At 33.5% G+C, this 20,261-nt stretch overlaps 1 protein-coding gene across 1 annotated transcript in view; it reads right to left on the bottom strand.

Annotated features, from left to right (window-relative positions):
- The window catches only part of LOC125680001 (uncharacterized), an 88,656-nt gene that overhangs the window by 22,030 nt on the left and 46,365 nt on the right, over positions 1–20,261 (bottom strand). Inside the window, exons 24-33 of the mRNA XM_056153421.1 lie at positions 16,624–16,696; positions 14,990–15,061; positions 11,621–11,765; positions 11,350–11,400; positions 9,194–9,557; positions 5,226–5,321; positions 2,135–2,281; positions 1,833–1,976; positions 729–861; positions 111–181 (exon numbers count right to left, since the gene is read on the bottom strand). Of these exons, the coding sequence (XP_056009396.1) occupies positions 111–181; positions 729–861; positions 1,833–1,976; positions 2,135–2,281; positions 5,226–5,321; positions 9,194–9,557; positions 11,350–11,400; positions 11,621–11,765; positions 14,990–15,061; positions 16,624–16,696 (1,296 nt within the window). The remainder of the gene's footprint in view (positions 1–110; positions 182–728; positions 862–1,832; positions 1,977–2,134; positions 2,282–5,225; positions 5,322–9,193; positions 9,558–11,349; positions 11,401–11,620; positions 11,766–14,989; positions 15,062–16,623; positions 16,697–20,261) is intronic.

Below are 20,261 nucleotides of genomic sequence, written 5' to 3'. Positions count from 1 at the left end.
GTGACATCATCAGTTTCAGAGAGACATGATCTGGAATCAGACTCCGGAAAGTCGGATCACACTGTGAATTGAACAGGATTAAAACACGGATTATTGATGGGTATATTCACCTTTCATAAGTAGGAAGACTAGGATTCACACTTCTGGCTTCTTCTAACAACTTCTGAATTTTTCTCTTGTGCTAAAAAGTGAAAAGGTCAGTACTTGGTAAGTATACTTGTATTTCATATCTACATAATTTAATTTCATTTGTAACACAATTTGAATGACCAAGCAAAACACTTTATTTCTAAATTACATAACTCTTTTTGTATAAAATTCATTCTAAAATCAAAATTAAATGTGCATCTATCAAGTTAAAAAATCAAAGAATGAGAAATAGCAAAGTATGTGATTGAATTATGATATAACTTGGACCAGGTGCAACTACACTTTTTATGAGCTACCTGTACTTCACAGTTTATAGATGTAATCTGCAATAAGTTATGCTTTAACCCAATACACAGTTTGGTATTGAAGTAATTTTTTAGATGAATACTCTTGCTTAATTCTTTTAGTCATTTGATGAAAAAAATTGCCATATTTTGATATTTTATTGTCATTCATAACTTATAAAAGAAAACGGTTGCAAATTTCATCTATATGTCCTTAATGATTGAGTAGCCTGTTCTATTTACACCTCCTCCCCCCCCCCCCCCCCCCCCCATCCCACACACACATTCACTTACTCTGTCTCCTCCAAACAGAACTAGTTCAGCATCATCTATGGTATCACAGCCTGAGAACCTGATGCTGGACTGGATCAGAGACACATAATCTAGTCGCCATTTCTCTATCTCAGCCTCTAAAGCCTTCACTTTACTGAAAATCAGGACAACCAAATAGTGGAACAAATGGACTTAACAAAATTTGCATTGTTTCAAAATACCTTTTTTTTAAAATTTTCTTTGCACATAAAGCAAAAGCAACGATTTATACAATCATTTTATAGATAACTACTTGTACTATATACATGTACATGTATCTAGAAATTTTTGCAAGACTTTCATTTTTACAAGATCAACAATGTTAGTTTATGCACAGTAAGTATTTTTTGTGTGCAGTATGATTTTGCACTAATAAACTTAAGCAATAGAAAATACTGATACTTGAAATACTTAATTTGGTAACTGAAATACTGTAACTGAACTGAAATACGGTATCTGAAGTGAAATATGATATCTGAAGTGAAATAAGATATCTGAAGTGAAATACGATATCTGAAGTGAAATGCGATCTCTGAAGTGAAATGCGGTCTCTGAAGTGAAATATGATATCTGAAGTGAAATATGGTATCTGAAGTGAAATGCGGTCTCTGAAGTGAAATATGATATCTGAAGTGAAATACGGTATCTGAAGTGAAATATGATATCTGAAGTGAAATGCGGTATCTGAAGTGAAATGCGGTATCTGAAGTGAAATGCGGTATCTGAAGTGAAATGAGGTCTCTGAAGTGAAATATGATATCTGAAGTGAAATGCGGTATCTAAAGTGAAATATGATATCTGAAGTGAAATACGGTATCTGAAGTGAAATGCAGTCTCTGAAGTGAAATGTGGTATCTGAAGTGAAATGTGGTATCTGAAGTGAAATACGGTATCTGAAGTGAAATGCGGTATCTGAAATGAAATATGATATCTGAAGTGAAATGCGGTATCTGAAGTGAAATATGATATTTGAAGTGAAATACGGTATCTGAAGTGAAATGCGGTCTCTGAAGTGAAATATGATATCTGAAGTGAAATGCAGTATCTGAAGTGAAATGCATGTCTAGAATATGAACTAATACTCACTCCTCTTGCTGATAAAACGTGGACCGATCAGTCGTTCTGAGCTTGGCTAATTTCTTCACTTCTTCATTCAAGAACCTGTTTTGATTCTGTAGAATTCTGAGTCTCTCCTGTAGTTCCTTCTCGCTTCTCACTGGTGGTAGCTTGCTGTTCAGTAGACATAATCTCATATCATTACAATATCTAGAACACATTTTATTCCACATGGAATACACTCTTATGTTTAAGAAATAAATTTGACACTTTCTGTAACTTTCATAATATCAGTTGTAATCATGAATTTCATGGAGTTAGTTCTTTAGTACCTAGATTTTCCTAGTAGACTTTTGTCCACCGAATTTGACGTGTCTAGCCTGCCCTCCAAGAATCGTATTGCATCATCCCTTTGAGCCAGAAGTTCCTGCAAACCAGCCTGTCTGTTCATCACCTTCGCTAACTCACATTTAGTGGAACTATCAGAAAAAGAAATGTACAGATGTGAGTATATCATTTTTTAGAAATGTTTTCCATCAGATATGTTAATACATGTAGTGCAAATACGTTGGTAGGCGTTATTGGGTATCTATCATATTAGGGAGAAAAATTAAGCTTATAAGATTCTTTTATGAGTAGCCATGAAATATAATGTAATTCCACCCAAGGGATGCAAAAAAGTGTTAAAACCCCCAAGCTTTGACGAGGGTTTTACAGCTTTTTTGCAACCCCAAGGGTGGAATTACCTTAATATTTTATGGCTATACCCATAAGTAATATTTTATGGCTACTCATAAGAGTATTTTCTCTCATATTTCTAATTATTTTTCATTTTCCTTGTGCCTAGCGATGCCATATTGAGAATTTTCAAATTGATTAAATCTTTGCTAAACATAAAAAAATGACCTCAGAATTGGATTCTACGAATTGAATGAATCACACAATTTTCTCTCTCAGACGAAATTCCGTCAGTATTTTAAGGTGACAAGCTGTTTTCATCAATGTGTTCTTATTTTCATTAGCCTCTATGAAGTCATCTACATCTCGAGGATGCTGGACATCATGTTGTCATGATTGTTGTTTCTATAACAAGCAGACAAATTAACTATTCATCCGCATGACTATGTCACATGGTATGAAACATAGAAATATCTTTCATACATGTACATGTACCTTTCTTTCATAGGATATCTGTATCTTGCATTCATAGATATGAGAGAAAAAGTGTTCTTTGTATTGTTTTTAAACTTTCTATAAGTACACATGTACATGTAAAATATGACAGTAACTATGGCAATACCAGTGAACTGTACACCTGAAAAAATACTGTCTTCTCCGCCTGACATTTGAAGTAAAATACATATTTCAACACTAGAGAGGAATAGCACACCCTCTTCTCTGTTTTTTCTTTAGATATAATCATCAGCAACATATTTCTTCTCCCTTTAAATTTTCTTTCTCATCTGGTAAGTTTAGTGGATTAAGGCACCCGTAGATAATGAATTCTATAGTCCTTCAGTTTTTTGTTTTTTTTAATTTTTCATGTAACGATGTCGCATTAAAACACTAAATAAGGTACAATTTTATAGTATGAAATTACTATACAGTATTTATAGGTTATAGACTTTGTATGGGAAAATATGACGACCGAGTTTTTTGGCGCGTAGACGGACTGAGCTTGCGAGGTCTGTTTGCGACAAAAAACGAGGTCGTCATATTTCCCATACAAAGTCTATAACCTTTTTATTATATACTTTCAATTTCATTTAGAAACTAACAATAATTTTATTTTTAACAATAACTTTATCGGTTTAACTGAGTAAAAGATGAAAAACACGAAAAATTTGAATTTTAACGGCGTAGAAATTTGATTGTGACGTAATGTTTGCGGGCCGGAATGTTTCCGGGCATATATTGTGTGATATATGCCCGCAAACTTTTAAAGAAAAAAGAAGAGATGAAATTGAAAGTATATAATAAACATGTATCTTGTATTTTTTATCCAGAACAATTTTCTTCATACCACCCTAAAAACTTTAAACATTTAAAACAGAAGCTCCTGAAGATGTAGTGTTTGGCTGATTTTTATTTATTGAGATCAACACTTCAGATAAGACTTGGATTAATTCTATAAAGGTTTTTATTTATTTTGAGCTGCTTCAAAATATGAACAATAGGACACAAAATTTATATTGTACACAACATTCTGGAGTTCTATACAGGCACACGTGTTGTCATCAGATTTCATAACATGTTACAATATTACTAAGACAACATTGTGCATCCCTACCTTTTTTTTGTTTTTGAAATATGCTTTATCAATTGTATTACTCACTGACATATTGTCTAAACGAATTTTTTTGTTGCAGTATGCCCTGCAGTACAGAAAAGATATTCTGATACAATGATAAAATACATCATAGCATTATCACCATTTTGAACCTTGGCAACAGATGTTTGGATGAATCATAGTAAGAATAACACATTCAGCCTGTGAACAGTGTCAAGTAATCACAACTTCTCTATCAAGACTTTCCAGCATGACAATAAAATTGTCTCTCATTAAAAAAAAATAAAAAATTGATGCTACAAGATGAAAATATGTATCACTGAAGTTATATACATGTATACCACATCAGAAACCTATACTGATATTAATTTTGTGTCTTGCTGCAATGAGACAACTTGCTCCTTAAACCATACACAACATTATTTTTTAAAATTTAGAATGTAATGGATTTTAACTTTTAAGGAAAGATACATGTACACCAGTCTTTCCTGAATTGACGAGTTAAGGATTATACACTAGGAAAACATGCAATAACACTGTTTGGGTTGTTGTAATATTGACAACCTGAAACTGCTAGAAAACTAGAAATCCCAAATTTGCATCCCACACCAGAGAAACAAGAGTTGTAAGACAATGTTCCTTAATGGGAAGTATGACTCTACTTATTGCCCTTGATTAAAAAGACACAGCCAAGGTTAAAGTGTTTTCAAAAGTGTCAAAGTCAAAGTTCAAAGCCGCTAGGTAAAAAATCTTGGTAACAAATGAAAGGCCTGGTCATAAGGAATCTATATGTGAAATATCAAAGTGCTATTATCCTTGGTTCAAAATATAGAGTCAAGGTTAAAGTTTTTGAAACACAGATCAAAATTCAAGGTCAAGGTCATAAGTCTTGGTACCAAATTAAAGGCCTGACCATGAGAAATCCAGATGTGAAATATCAAAATCCTATCCCCCTTGGTTTAAAAGATATAGCCAAAGTTATAATTTTTCCCTTGAAGTGCGACAATGCAGATGCCTATGACAACAATGGAGTCATGACAAAAGCTCTCCAGACTGGTAAGCTACAAAAAGTGAGTAAATTTTCACCACTGTTAAATCTTAGATTTGAATGGATAAAAAGAAGTGTGATTTACATGAGTTCTTTTTCCAGGTCCAGCAGCCGACTGGCAAGTTCTGAGGAGTTTGTTTCTCCCTTGTCAATGGCAGAATCACTGGACACAGACAAGGAGCTGCTGAAAAGAAATACAAGAGAATAATCTAATGAATGGCAATATCAAAATATCCAAATATTTATCTCATCTACAACATCCTTTATTAATATAAGAGTCTGGTATATCTATTGTGATAAAAAAAGAAGAGTAAATGCATTTTCTCTATACCTGACCAATATTACATGAGTAACCAGAAACTTGAAACATTTATACTGCATAATGGAATCATGCGATGTGTGTACAAAGATGTTTTCAAAATATTTAATCTGAAAAATCCTGAAGTTTGGTGAACTACGTGTGACAGAGTACAAAATGAGATAAAGTTGTCCAAAAGTTGTTCCCAAGATTTTTCCATTAAAGCTTATAAGTGGTTTGCTTGTCATAAATTTCCTTAGTCATGAAACTTTACCAAATGTCTGAATCAACATCCTCCTCATCTGACTCTATCATCCGATTCAGAGTTATCCGAACGTTCTCCAACTTCTCAAACAAGAAATCCATAGTTCTTGAACATTTAATGCATCACTTTTTGAAACAGAAAATACTTTCTCCACCACCAGTGCATTATCAAATGTATTTACACCAGTTGCTGATCACATTAAATTGTAGTGGTAGATTTAGGGGACAGATATACGAGTCAATTAACAGTTCTTACTCATCCCTAACAGGTGATACATCATCATCTTGCATGTTTGGCATATATAACATTAAAAAAAATCAATAGGAGTGAAACATTGGACCATCTAGATGGAGGTAAAACTTCCGACAAACTCGCTGATAAAACAAGAACAAACTGATAAGATGAAAGACTGGAGTGAATCATTATTTTGTATCTGTCTGTATTTGGCTTTTATTTTCTACCTGTCCTTTATCAGTAAATTCTAGCAGGAAGAAACATCATTTGACACAAGTTATACAGAAAAGACTAATCACTCAAACATATAATATAATATAAAGTTTTCTGAGTTCAAGGTCCATAACACTTTCAAAACAGGTCAGCAAAGCCAAAACTGAAACTTGATCTGCTATTCATTGATATAAGTTCATGTATACATTTTCAAATCAATTAATAGCTACTGGGATAGACAAAAATCAACAAAACTGTCAAATCCCTAAAATCTGCCAAGTTCAAGGTCCATAACTCTTTCAAAAATAGGTCAATAAAGCCCAACTCAAACTCAAACTTGATCTGTAAAGAAGTTCATATTAAATAAATTTTAAATTTAATAGCTGCAGCAAAAAAAAAAAAAAAAAGGCTGGAAAACTCTCAATGCACAAACACAGAGGTTGATCACAATAGGCCTCCAGCCTATATAGGCTAGGCCTTAATAAAATATTCAAAGTAAGATTACTATGAATATGTGACAGTGAGGTTACCATAAATATCCTATTCTCCATAGCATATAATTATCTTTCAATATTTACTCCTAGGGAAGTTCCACCTCCGGAACAAGATTCCCTGTCCAGGACTCAACAGAGCCTCAGCCTAGCCTGCAAATCTTGTCCCCTTGATCCCACACTCATATAAATGAAAGATTCTAGTAATCTTGTCTCCTCAATCCCACACTCATATAAATGAAAGATTCTAGTAATCTTGCTCTCTGTGACAGCAAGATTACCATAAACGTCCTATTGTCTGTGACAGTAAGACTACCATAAACATCCTATTGTCTGTGACAGCAAGATTACCATAAACGTCCTATTGTCTGTGACAGTAAGATTACTATAAACATCCTATTGTTTGTGACAGCAAGATTACCATAAACGTCCTATTGTCTGTGACAGTAAGACTACCATAAACATCCTATTGTCTGTGACAGCAAGATTACCATAAACGTCCTATTGTCTGTGACAGTAAGATTACTATAAACATCCTATTGTTTGTGACAGCAAGATTACCATAAACGTCCTATTGTCTGTGATAGTAAGACTACCATAAACATCCTATTGTCTGTGACAGCAAGATTACCATAAACGTCCTATTGTCTGTGACAGTAAGACTACCATAAACATCCTATTGTCTGTGACAGCAAGATTACCATAAACGTCCCATTGTCTGTGACAGTAAGATTACTATAAACATCCTATTGTTTGTGACAGCAAGATTACCATGAACATCCTATTGTCTGTGACAGTAAGACTACCATAAACATCCTATTGTCTGTGACAGCAAGATTACCATAAATGTCCTATTGTCTGTGACAGTAAGACTACCATAAACATCCTATTGTCTGTGACAGCAAGATTACCATAAATGTCCTATTGTCTGTGACAGTAAGACTACCATAAACATCCTATTGTCTGTGACAGCAAGATTACCATAAACGTCCTATTGTCTGTGACAGTAAGATTACTATAAACATCCTATTGTTTGTGACAGCAAGATTACCATGAACATCCTATTGTCTGTGACAGTAAGATTACTATAAACATCATATATATTGTCTGTGACAGTAAGATTACTATAAATGTCCTATTGTCTGTGACAGTAAGATTACCATAAACATCCTATTATTTGTAAAAGTAAGATTCCCATAAACATCCTATTGTCTGTGACAGTAAGATTACCATAAACATCCTATTGTCTGTGACAGCAAGATTACCATAAATGTCCTATTGTCTGTGACAGTAAGACTACCATAAACATCCTATTGTCTGTGACAGCAAGATTACCATAAACGTCCTATTGTCTGTGACAGTAAGATTACTATAAACATCCTATTGTTTGTGACAGCAAGATTACCATGAACATCCTATTGTTTGTGACAGCAAGATTACCATGAACATCCTATTGTCTGTGACAGCAAGATTACCATAAACATCCTATTGTCTGTGACAGTAAAATTACCATAAACTTCCTATTGTCTGTGACAGTAAGATTACCATAAACGTCCTATTGTCTGTGACAGTAAAATTACCATAAACATCCTATTGTCTGTGACAGTAAGATTACCATAAACATCCTATTGTCTGTGACAGTAAGATTACCATAAATGTCCTATTGTCTGTGACAGCAAAATTTTCATAAACATCCTATTGTCTGTGACAGTAAGATTTTCATAAACGTCCTACTGTCTGTGACAGTAAGACTACCATAAACGTCCTATTGTCTGTGACAGTAAGATTACCATAAACGTCCTATTGTCTGTGACAGTAAGATTACCATAAACATTCTATTGTCTGTGACAGTAAGATTACCATAAACATCCTATTGTCTGTGATAGTAAGATTACCATAAACATCCTATTGTCTGTGACAGTAAGATTACTATAAATGTCCTATTGTCTGTGACAGTAAGATTACCATAAACATCCTATTGTCTGTGACAGTAAGATTACTATAAATGTCCTATTGTCTGTGACAGTAAGATTACCATAAACATCCTATTATTTGTAAAAGTAAGATTATTATAAACATCCTATTATTTTTGACAGTAAGATTATTATAAACGTCCTCAACTGTTGATCTCTCAATCTCTCAATCACTCAAGGTTTTATCGAGATATCTTAAACTTTGAGTTATCGAGAGTCACCTGTACTCCCTTATTAGTACTTGGTCCAGTAAATATTGAATATCACTTTGATGTTTTGGAAATTGATAAGAAGCTCTGTTTTTATGCACGAAAAATATGTGATTTCACTGATAAAACCCAGGAGCTTCGCCCTGGACCCACTGGGGACCTCAAGGTGGCCCCCAGATCCCCTGCCATACTTTGCATACACTTAATTTTCTTCTGGCTACACGCCTAATTTATATGGCGGAATCTTAGTACAATGTGAGAACACTTTCGTGTTCTGTTCTAAGATACTAAGGTAGAAAGTCAATATAATGTGACAGCATTTGCATGTAACAAGATATTAAGGCAGAAACTTGGCATAGTTGGTACTAACCAGCTTCCAATTTCCTTGGACTCATTTTGGTCACCATTGACATATTCTTCCTGTTTGCCGGTCTCTAATTTTGCATCCTCTTCCTCTACACGCGAGTTCATAATGCTACTGTGATGAGCAGAATCATGGAAGCCATTCATCTCACTTTGTAACATTTCTTTGAATACTTCATCATCACTACTTATAGATTCCTCTCTACAAAGTTCCCTCAATATCTTGTGCTGATTGTCCAAACTTAGAGTTGACAACTTCCAGCTCTGACTTGAGAGGCCTACTCCTGAATCCTTGGATAGGCGTCCCTCTAAACTTTTACTCATGCTGGACTTAGCTATACATCTTGTTGAGAGAGGCGGGCATTCCACTGCTATATAAAACATGTATACATCTACTTATTTACTGATAGGACTAGAGGTTTTACTGTTTAGAAGACAATTTTGTAAATATCACAATTACATATGTATATACAAAATATTTTATGTACAAGCAAATTACATAAATCATAGAATATATCAGTAAACAAACATGTATTAGACACTGATTTCCAAAATATATGAAAGGTACATGCAAACCTCTTCCCATTCTGATTCTGTGCAAAATTATCAAACATACAAAACCCCTATTCAAAGGATAGATGTAATTTCAATGTGTTATTGATAAAAAAGGGAGAGAGAAATAGGTATATTCCACAATATTTTCTGAAAGTAACAGTGCATGCTTTAAAGAATAAACAATAGTAACAGAATGAGATCCTATGTTAAAACATGTGGCCCCTAAACTACAATGCTCACACACATCAGTCGGTTTTGTATGCTAATAAATACTGTTTACATTTTAACTTATAAACAACAATTGTTGGTGATCTAAGGAAACTGCTAGGAATATGTGGCTTGGAAATAATACTTTCATTTTTTGATGGGAAATGGGCTAGATCTAATAACTCCAGAAGTCATCAGATGGCAAATTATAAATCTATGTATGCATTGGGAAATTTAAATTGATGAGTAACGAAACATTATTTCATGATTAAATATATGTATACCAAGACTGGTGACACAAAAGGTCCGAATTGTTAAATATCAATCTTGAGATCATGATCTCTTAGAAAAGTAACAACACCAATCTTTGAAACATGTATGTCAAATATGGTGAATGTGTTCACAATCATTGTAGGAAAGTATGAGAATTGCTTAGCTAGTCTGCTATAGGTACCACGTAAGCTATCTACAAACTGATAATGACAACTTTTTTAGGGGGGGGGGGGGTGGAATTGTCTGAAAGAACTTTCAGTACCAAATCCTGTGATCAACTGGGCACATAGTCTAGAGGAAAAGTAGAAAGTCGTTTTAACATTTCAGAGGCCACAATTGCAATCGGTCCACGGAAATGAAGATATACTCCTTTATAATAAGTACAGGGCTAAATGTATTTGTGCCATGTTTTATAACTGATCACAAAGCTGATTTAAAAGAAAATAAAAACTGGTAACCTGATCACAATGGAAGGATAAACACATACACACACGGACACACATTTGGACAATGATTATAAAAACTCACTTTAGATGACAATGTCTTCTGACGGATGTACTGTGGAATTAATACATTTTGTGTGGGGGTACATTTTTGTGTGTTTCATGGGTACTCTTACTGTACAATATTCAAACCACAATGAAATACACAATTCATATGATATTTCAATGTACAGAACCCTTATTTGTGAAATTACATACAAACGAAACTGTAAAATCTTGACAATACATGAAAATTGGTCCCCACAAAGTATGATGCCACAGTACATCATGAAAATTAGGCAATTTTTTGAAAACTTTTCCAACAATTATTCTAGAGAACTTATTGAACAAATATTTTAGAAAAGTTTTGGAGAACACCAGAAGTCATGACTACACCACTTTGACATTATATTATGGTGAGAGTAAGGAAGCTGATCACTGGATGAAAACCAAGACATACACATGCAGAGGCTGACAGAAAACAACTTGATCAGGAGGTGTACTTTAATGAAAGTTGCTCAGATAAAGAGAATTATCTATAGATTTAATCAGTTTTTTTTAAAATGTCTGGCTTGTGAAAAAAACAGTTAGAAATGTGAAGTGGATATAACCCAATAAAACTATGGGGTAGATTTTCACTAATTACCTTCAAACACTGGAGGAAGGGATCGTGATCTTTCCAAATTATCTGGTGCTCCTAGTTACAATATTGTTTGTTTAAAATAAGATTGTAACATCAATGGAACAGCAAACTGTAGAATTTTTTTCCTTTTGTTCTTCATTTAAATACAGTGTAATAACAGATGAACCCATATCAACTTTAGTGTTGGTGTTAAGACTTATTGTTGGGTTTTTCATGAGCAAAAACTTCATAAATTCATAGTTTATTACACAGTGATTTTACAAGCATGTAGTACCTTTGGATCTGTAGTGAAGCATTCCTGAGTCTAAGGACTCCACTGCTCGAGCCTTGCTGTGCCAGTTCTGTTTCCTGTGGGACACTGATGCTGCAGTTTTGTTGATGGCAGATGTTCCAATCCCGCCTGACTCATCACATGTACGCTACAGATAATATCATTTTTATCATACATGTATATGTCAAATCTTTAAATAAAACTTTTACGGAGAAATTTTATTCTCAAAAAAAAAGAGCACATAAAATGAATATGGAGTAATTAAAGATTACATAAACGTACAGCTCATCCAAACATATGTCACCTATGAGTAAGGCAAAGTCTCCAATTAATTACACCATGTATAACATATATTCGTTAATTTTCTATGGAATATACATGTTGTCTGTAGGATGCAATATCAAAGCAAGTTTGGTTAATGTGTGGTCAATTATTCTTTAAAGTATATAAACATCACCCAGCAGACATTCAGCTGGAAATCATTTACATACAGCATCCATATGGAGCGCCAAATTAACATAAACTCAAATAATTGAAGATATCTTCAGTTATTTGAAGATATCATCAATTCATTTGATGCGCACAACAAATTAATTAAAGATCTCTTCAAATAATTAATGATATCTTCAATTCTGAATTATTGCGCGCATTAATTGAATTGATGATATCATTAATTCTTCAGCTGAATTGATGCGCGCTTTAATTGAATTAATGATCTCTTCAAATGAATTAATGATATCAACAATTGAATTGATGCTCGCTACAATTCAATTGAAGAGAGCAATAATTGATATAATGCGCGCATTAAATCAATTGATGAGAGCAATAATTGAATTGATGCGCGCATTAATTCATTTGATGAGAGCAATAATTGATTTAATGCGCGCTTTAATTCAATTATTGCTCTCTTCAATTGAATTAATGATATCTTTAATTCATTTGAAGAGAGCAATAATTCTTTTAGAGAGAGCAACTATATAATTAAAAATATCTTCAATTCAACATATCCACAATTGAATTAATGATATCTTTAATTGAATTGTTGCTCTCTTTAAAAGAATTGATGAGCGCATTAATTCCTTATACAAAAGCATTGTAAATAATTAAAGATATCTTCAATTGAATTAAAGAGATCGTCAAATTATTTATACCGAGCTCTAAATTAATTATTGCGAGCAATATTTCTACGAAATTGATGCTCTCATCAATTGAATTGAAGAGAGCAATAATTGAATTAATGCGCGCATTAAATCAATTATTGCTCTCATTAATTCAATTGATGCGCGCATTAATTCAATTGAAGAGAGCAATAATTGATGAATTGAAGCGCACATTAATTCATTTGATGAGAGCAATAATTGATTTAATGCGCGCATTAATTCAATTAAAGAGAGCAATAATTGAATTGATGATATCTTCAAATAATTGAAGATATCTTCAATTATTTGAGTTTATGTTAATTTAGCGCTCCATACATCCAAAGCATTATAAGCATTCATACAGCATCCAAAGCATTATAGGGTACCTGTAAAGTGCGAAACGAAATCGAAACGAAACGAAACGAAATCTACCGAAACGAAACGAAATCTACCAAAACGAAACGAAATCTACCGAAACGAAACGAAACCCACCGAAACGAAACGAAACCTACCGAAACGAAACGAAACAGATTGTATAACCGAACTCTTTTAATTATAATAATTAAAAATGGTATCTTAGACCCCTGTGAAAGTTACCCCATATAAATAAAATTCGCCTCCCCTTTGATGTAGGCTTTCGGCTTGACTGTTACAAAGTTTTAAAAGTTGGAAAGGGGGGAGTAAGCACAAAGTTCATATCCGTAGTTGATTAAATGCCATGTACAATTAGTTTCGGATCCATACATTTCAGAACCGAGGGTTACAGTCTCAGAGATCTGGGGAAACACACTATACGAGGGGTTGGGTCGCCGACGTTGGATCCGCCTTTGGGCATCGATACATTGTTTGAAGAAGCTGGTGTCTGAGAAAATTGAAAGCAGGAAGAGCTCTTAACCTCTTATTTTATCTCTAACTGCTGAGGTGCGAGTACTTTCAATAATGGAAAAACTCTATACATTTGGGATGTTGCTAAGACGGGGAATTGAAAACGGTACGGAAAACGGATTTTTTTAATGCAATGATATTAGGAGGAGGTCGGCATTTTGTAAACTGAAAAGGCTTATGAACAAGGGGATTTTAAGCAGAAATCACAAAGAGAACGGGAGGACATATTCAGAATCCACTGTTTGATATACTACATACAAATACACAATATCCACATGTATACATATATTTGTCTTTAGAGCAAAAAATACTGAAACATGTATTTATGCCCAAAATCGGATTCAACGCCGACGACCCCATCCCTTGTTTAGTGTGTTTTCCCAGACCTCTGACCTGTGAGACTGTAACCTTCTGTTCTGAAATTTATGGATCCGAAGGTAATTGCACATGGTATATATGTACTTTGTGCTTAACCCCCCCCCCCCTTTTCCAACTCTTAAAACTTTGTATCAGTCAAGCCGAAAGCCTACATCAAAGGGGAGGTGAATTTTATTTATATGTGTAAACTTTAACAGGGGCCTAAGATACCATTTTCAATTATTATAATTAAAAGAGTTCGATCATACAATCTGTTTCGTTTCGGTAGGTTTCGTTTCGTTTCGTTTCGTTTCGGTAGATTTCGTTTCGTTTTGCACTTTACAGGTACCCAAGCATTATAAGCTTACATACAGCATCCAAAGCATTATAAGCTTACATACAGCATCCAAAGCATTACATGTATAAGCTTACATACAGCATCCAAAGCATTATAAGCTTACACACAGCATTCAAAGCATTATAAGCTTATATACAGCATCCAAACATGGTTTCTAATTTATCTTATAAGTTCACATGGTCACATGTAGCAACCAATGCACTTACTGGTATAAGTACTATGCATCTCATCATGCATCAATCATCAAGTTTAGTCAAAGATTTTTGGCAAGGGAAATGACTTAATTGCTCCAAAAATATTTGAGCTTGAAAAACTTTAATCTGGTTACTTATCCAGAAAATATAGGTAACCTGATACCATCTATATACATCCCAAGATGCTACATCAGGATATATACAAGTTTGGATCATGGAAGGCTTGTACTTATCTGCTAAAACAATAAGTTATAACAATGCCCATACTGATACGGACAGTACATACTTAGCATACATTTTTTTCAACTTTGTCAAAGTATGCTAAAAATGTATCTAAATGGATAAAATATAATTCACTAGTACTCACTCAGGAACATACATGTATGATATACTTTCATGTCAGTACTGTACAATGTGTAGTAATGAGTAACAGACTCACTCGTAATCTGGGCTTGGGTAAACATTCATCGGCATCATTTGTTCCCTGGCTCCCAGTCAGATCTCTCCTGGCCTACAGGAAAAAAAAAACACCCTTGTGAACATTTCAGAGAGCTAAACCATGCATACAAACAAAAAATCAATATATGCACCCAGGGGTGCATGAGCTGAGTTGCATGGGATACATCGTAAAGTCAGGAATGACATGGCATATTTATAATTGTGAAGAACTAATTTCAGTTTTAAACTTTTCGAGTTACTGTCCAGAAACCATATTTGTCTGAAGTTTTCAATTTATTTTCGGTCACTGTGACCTTGACCTTTGACCTTTTTTCTCCAAAATCAATAGGGGCCTTGCTTTGCTGGTATCCAATAATATATCCAAGTTTCATTTAATTGAAATTAAAAAAATTTGAATTATCCTCCGGAAACCAAAATTTTTTGGAATTTTAAATCTATTTTTGGTCACTGTGACCTTAACTTTTGACCTATTTTCTCCAAAATCAATAGGGGTCTTCCTTACCTGGTACATAACAATATCTTTAAGTATCATTTGATTCGGATTTAAACTTTCTGAGTTATCATCCGGAAACCAAATATTTCTGAAATTTTCATTCTATATTCAGTCACTGTGACCTTGACCTTTGACTTTTTTCTCCAAAATCAATAGGGGTCTTCCTTATCTGGTACCCAACTATATATTAAAGTTTCATTTGATTCGGATTTAAATTTTCTGAGATATCATCCGGAAACCAAATTTTCCTGAAATTTTCATTCTATATTCGGTCACTGTGACCTTGACCTTTGACCTTTTTTCTCTCCAAAATCAATAGGGGTCTTCCTTACCTGGTACCCATCAATATATCAAAGTTTCATTTCATTCGGATTTAAATCTGAGTTATCATCCGGAAACCAAATTTTTCTGAAATTTTCATTCTATTTTCGGTCACTGCGACCTTGACCTTTGACCATTTTTCTCCAAAATCAATAGGGGTCTTCCTTACCTGGTACCCAACAATATATCAAAGTTTCATTTGATTAAATTGTAAACTTTTTGAGTTATCATCCAGAAACCAATTGTTGACACCCAACTGCCCGCCCGCATCACCAAACCAATAGCCAAGTTCAACTTTGTTGCAACTCGGCTAAAAATTCCTATTACTGTCGTAATTTCTGCAAGCCCCATATTTATTTTAGTGTCAAATGAAGAATGAAATCTTTGATGTACAAGCATTGTCTACACTGGTTACGGTAACCTAGCGGTTAAATCACTCACTTTGTAACCCGGGGCTGATCGAGGTTCGATTCTCCATCATAGCACTATGTCAAACCATGGACTTTTAACATAGGCAGTGACTGTTCCTGTGCCAGGCATTAGAAGCGAAAGTCTCAACCTGTCTTTCATATAAGACCTTAAAAATGGGGGGTTCCATGTCACACTAGGCAATGGTGTGATGAACCCTCGCTGCAACGGCCATAAGCGCCATGTATAAGGTCAAAATTTGTGGCATTTCATCTAAAGCTGGTTACGTCTCTTCATGAGTGATAAATTTTCAAATAGGATGCATAACACACACACAAACATTCTTTACACTGTAAGGGGACATTACTTTTAACTGGAGTTGCAATTCTGACCTGTAGTCCCAGCAGCCATATCATCATGGACTCATGGTTTTCTGCTGTGAATAAATGCTCCTTATTGTTGGACCTGAAGAATCAAATCAAAATACATCTTCTACAATCTAGCCATGATTTGAATCCTGTCCAATTTCTATAAGCATGATACCTTCCATATCATTCACACCAGCTATTTTTTATCTTTCTATTTTAAGAGCTGGTAGCTGCAGTTCAGCAGCTTCCTGGTTAGGCCATCAGAGTGAAAGATGCCTGATGTTCCCCTTTTCAAGACCTGGAGAGCTACAGAACTGCATGCAGCTTAAGAACTGGCAGATGTCTTCCCTTTCCTCATGGACAAATAACTATACACATCTGTATCACTCTCTGATGGATCTGAACAATTTGGTCACATTTATTCCTTTAAGCCTTTTTGTCAATTCTTTAATTGTCTTGATTTACAAAAATTTTAAATTGTTAGCTTAAATCTAAAATTTTAGAATCTCTTCCAAGTTGCGACTGGGGGAGGGGGTGTCTTTTTTTTTTTTTTTTTTAAATTAAGACTTAGAACAGTTTTTACAATAACTGTAACTTTATGTTGTTTGCTTAGCTACCCCAAATGTCTTGGGAATAGTTTTTCATTACTTTGGTAATCTATAATCACAGTTGTGAAACAGTAACTTAAGTCTTGGTATTTATTAATTCAAAAACTTTGTAACTATATCTGATTTGATGATTTTTTTAATAGAAATTTGAGATTATTATCGATAAAATATGAAATCTTTTTTAACTTATTCATATATTTACATCTTCAATGTTTTTGCCTTAAAGTTGATATCTTTACAATTTTGTAATGAAATGCATTTCTTCATGAGCATGCTGCAGTTGTAAATACATCCGTCTATCATAATGTCTAGGAATTCTGACAAAGATGAAAGTAGAAAGTAAATATAAGAAATAAATTTCAAGTTTGAAAATTCATGAGGGTAGAATCGAACTGCAACACTACACATTAGCATACTTTTTCATGAAGTATATTAGCACTTGATGAAGTATGCTGGTGTAAAACACAGTTCATACCTTCATATTTACATCTCCAATGTTTTTGCCTTTGATATCTTTACAAATTGTAATAATTGCAATTTCTCCATGAATGCAGTGGAGTTGTGAACAATGCAGGTGTGAATCTTGATAAATATATACCTCTATATAAATATATATAATCTACAATAGGGAATTCTGACAGAGATGAAAGTAGAATATAAATTTTTGAAAATACATGAGGATATGTACTGCAGCGCACTTCATGTTGGCATACTTTTCATGAATTATTTTATTTTCATGAAGACTACCAATGTGCTTTATGAAGTATGCTGGTGGCGGGAAGCATCACAATTCACACTCTCATGAATTTTCAAAAATGAAATTTATTTCTAAGTGCTCTGATCAATGATTGTTTTTGCATTCTTCTCATATGAAAAGTTTAGGCATATAATTAAGCAACACAACTATATTGTTGTGTGAGCAAGCTTGTCTACATTATCTTATAGCTGCAAGGTCAAGAACAGCTGGTAGTAATTCCATATAAACACGCGTATAGAAAATCAATACATAATATGTAGACTAGCTTTACTCTATACTGCCATAAACACTATCAAACAATATCCAATAAACAATTTTTACCTAAAATTATGAATTAGAGCATATCTTAAAAAAGTTTTTTGTTTTTTTTTTTTTATATCTCACTGTGATATTCTGGAAAGATTTGTTCTACCAGAACTCAAAAGAATTATGAAAAATGTCTAGTGTCAAATATCTATAGATAAATGAAGTTTTGAATATGACAGCAGCTTTTCACCAACTGTTCATACAGACATCAAATTGCTCTCCCAATCTGCTGCTGCGACACATAACTGCTGCTGAAGTAGGTGACAAATTTATGAGCAAATTAACTGCTCTGATAAGTGATAACATTTCCCAGGAATGGGTAATTTCACATTGTCTGTTATTATAATTTTCCTGCTCATTGAATTATATTCAAGGTCTTTTTAGTGTAATACTGTACACATTGAATGTACTAGCAAATATTGTAAACATTACATGTACAGGTGATGTAATGGTTCAAATTTTGATTTCTTGTTCTTCATCTTGCAAATCCCATTTTTTCTCTGTATTGAACAAGGTCACATTAACACTTTCATGATTTTTCGAAAAAAGGATAACAGTAAAATTTCAAAATCCATAAATTGCAGAAGTAGTTATCTATATTCATAATTTCAACATGGACCTCAGTAATTTCTTTTTTTAATTTTCAGAATATAACAAAGTTAGTTACTTACATATGAGTTAAAAAAAAAAGAAGATTATTAAGTTTGGAAATGTTTATGGTACTTATACATGTACAACAGAAATGTTTATAAGATGCGTAAAATATATTCAATATTTTCATTGCAAAAAATGTCACAACTGATACATAAAGAGATATCATGCAAATCATTACAACAAAGTACATTTAAATAAAACAGCTATATATGATGAATTTTTTAAGTGCAAAACAGATCAAAGTCAATGCCATCTGGTTCATAAATAAGCAGTTTGGATTTTTATAATTTGTCATATATATGTGCCAAGTAGATGATAAACATATATTTTGCATTTTTTTATGCTCGCATGAATGATTATTCTTTTAAAAAATAGATGATAAAAATATATTTTGCAATTTTTTATGCTCATGAATGAATATTCTTTTAAAATATTTAACTTAACTCCTCACTGGGTTCTCGGAACTCCTCATTCAGGAAACAAGAATTTCACAATTTAGGTTGAGGTTTCACTGCTAATTCATATCTTAATTTTGTTTTTGAAATGTCAAGGAATATCTAACAAAACCATTATTTTTTCTGAGATTGTAGCCATTTTGATCAGAGATAAGTTAAATTAACATTGGTTTGGCTGCAGTCCCAGAAATGCAAGGTTTAATCAAAATAGGTCACCTAGGTGATTCAAAGTACTTATCACACAAATAAGTTAAGGCCAGTTATAGTCCTTTCCATGCAAATGAGAATCTAAGAAATTCAGGACCAATATCTTTTTATTTTAAATCAATACATTCAAACTTAATTTAAATGACTTAAGCGCAGTACATCACGTACGTCATACGATGACATCACACAGACTGTAAAAAGCCAATTTACACTGAATTGATCTAGCGTACGTAGGATATGCCCTCGGAATAGGTCAGTGATTCTTTTGAACTAAATATGCATCAATGTTACTGCTGTCCTAGTCCCGTACATCGTCCTGTGCGATCATTATTTTAAGAAAAGTACATCGTTCAATGCACTTTGTCAATTGTTTCACTTGAAATATTTGAATCATTATTTTTGCAATAAACTGATAGCATTTGGGCAGCAATAATGATATTGTGTAAAGAATTCTGTTTATTTTCATCCAAATATTGTCCCTATTTATCTAAAATATTTCCTCCGCCAAAGTCGTTTTGTTGACATAGTTTGTCTGCAATACATAAACTTAATGTCATAATGTGACATCATAATCAAAACTATGCAGTGCATGTCACATATAACCATATACTTATATGAACATGCTCAGAATGTGTACCAGCCAAGTTTTAATAGATGTTATGCATTTCAATAATT

The sequence above is a fragment of the Ostrea edulis genome, chromosome 2 (genome assembly GCF_947568905.1).
Source record: "Ostrea edulis chromosome 2, xbOstEdul1.1, whole genome shotgun sequence".
Classification (NCBI taxonomy): domain Eukaryota; kingdom Metazoa; phylum Mollusca; class Bivalvia; order Ostreida; family Ostreidae; genus Ostrea; species Ostrea edulis.
The sequence above is the reverse complement of the archived record's forward strand: the minus strand, read 5'-3'. Positions and strand labels throughout refer to the sequence as shown.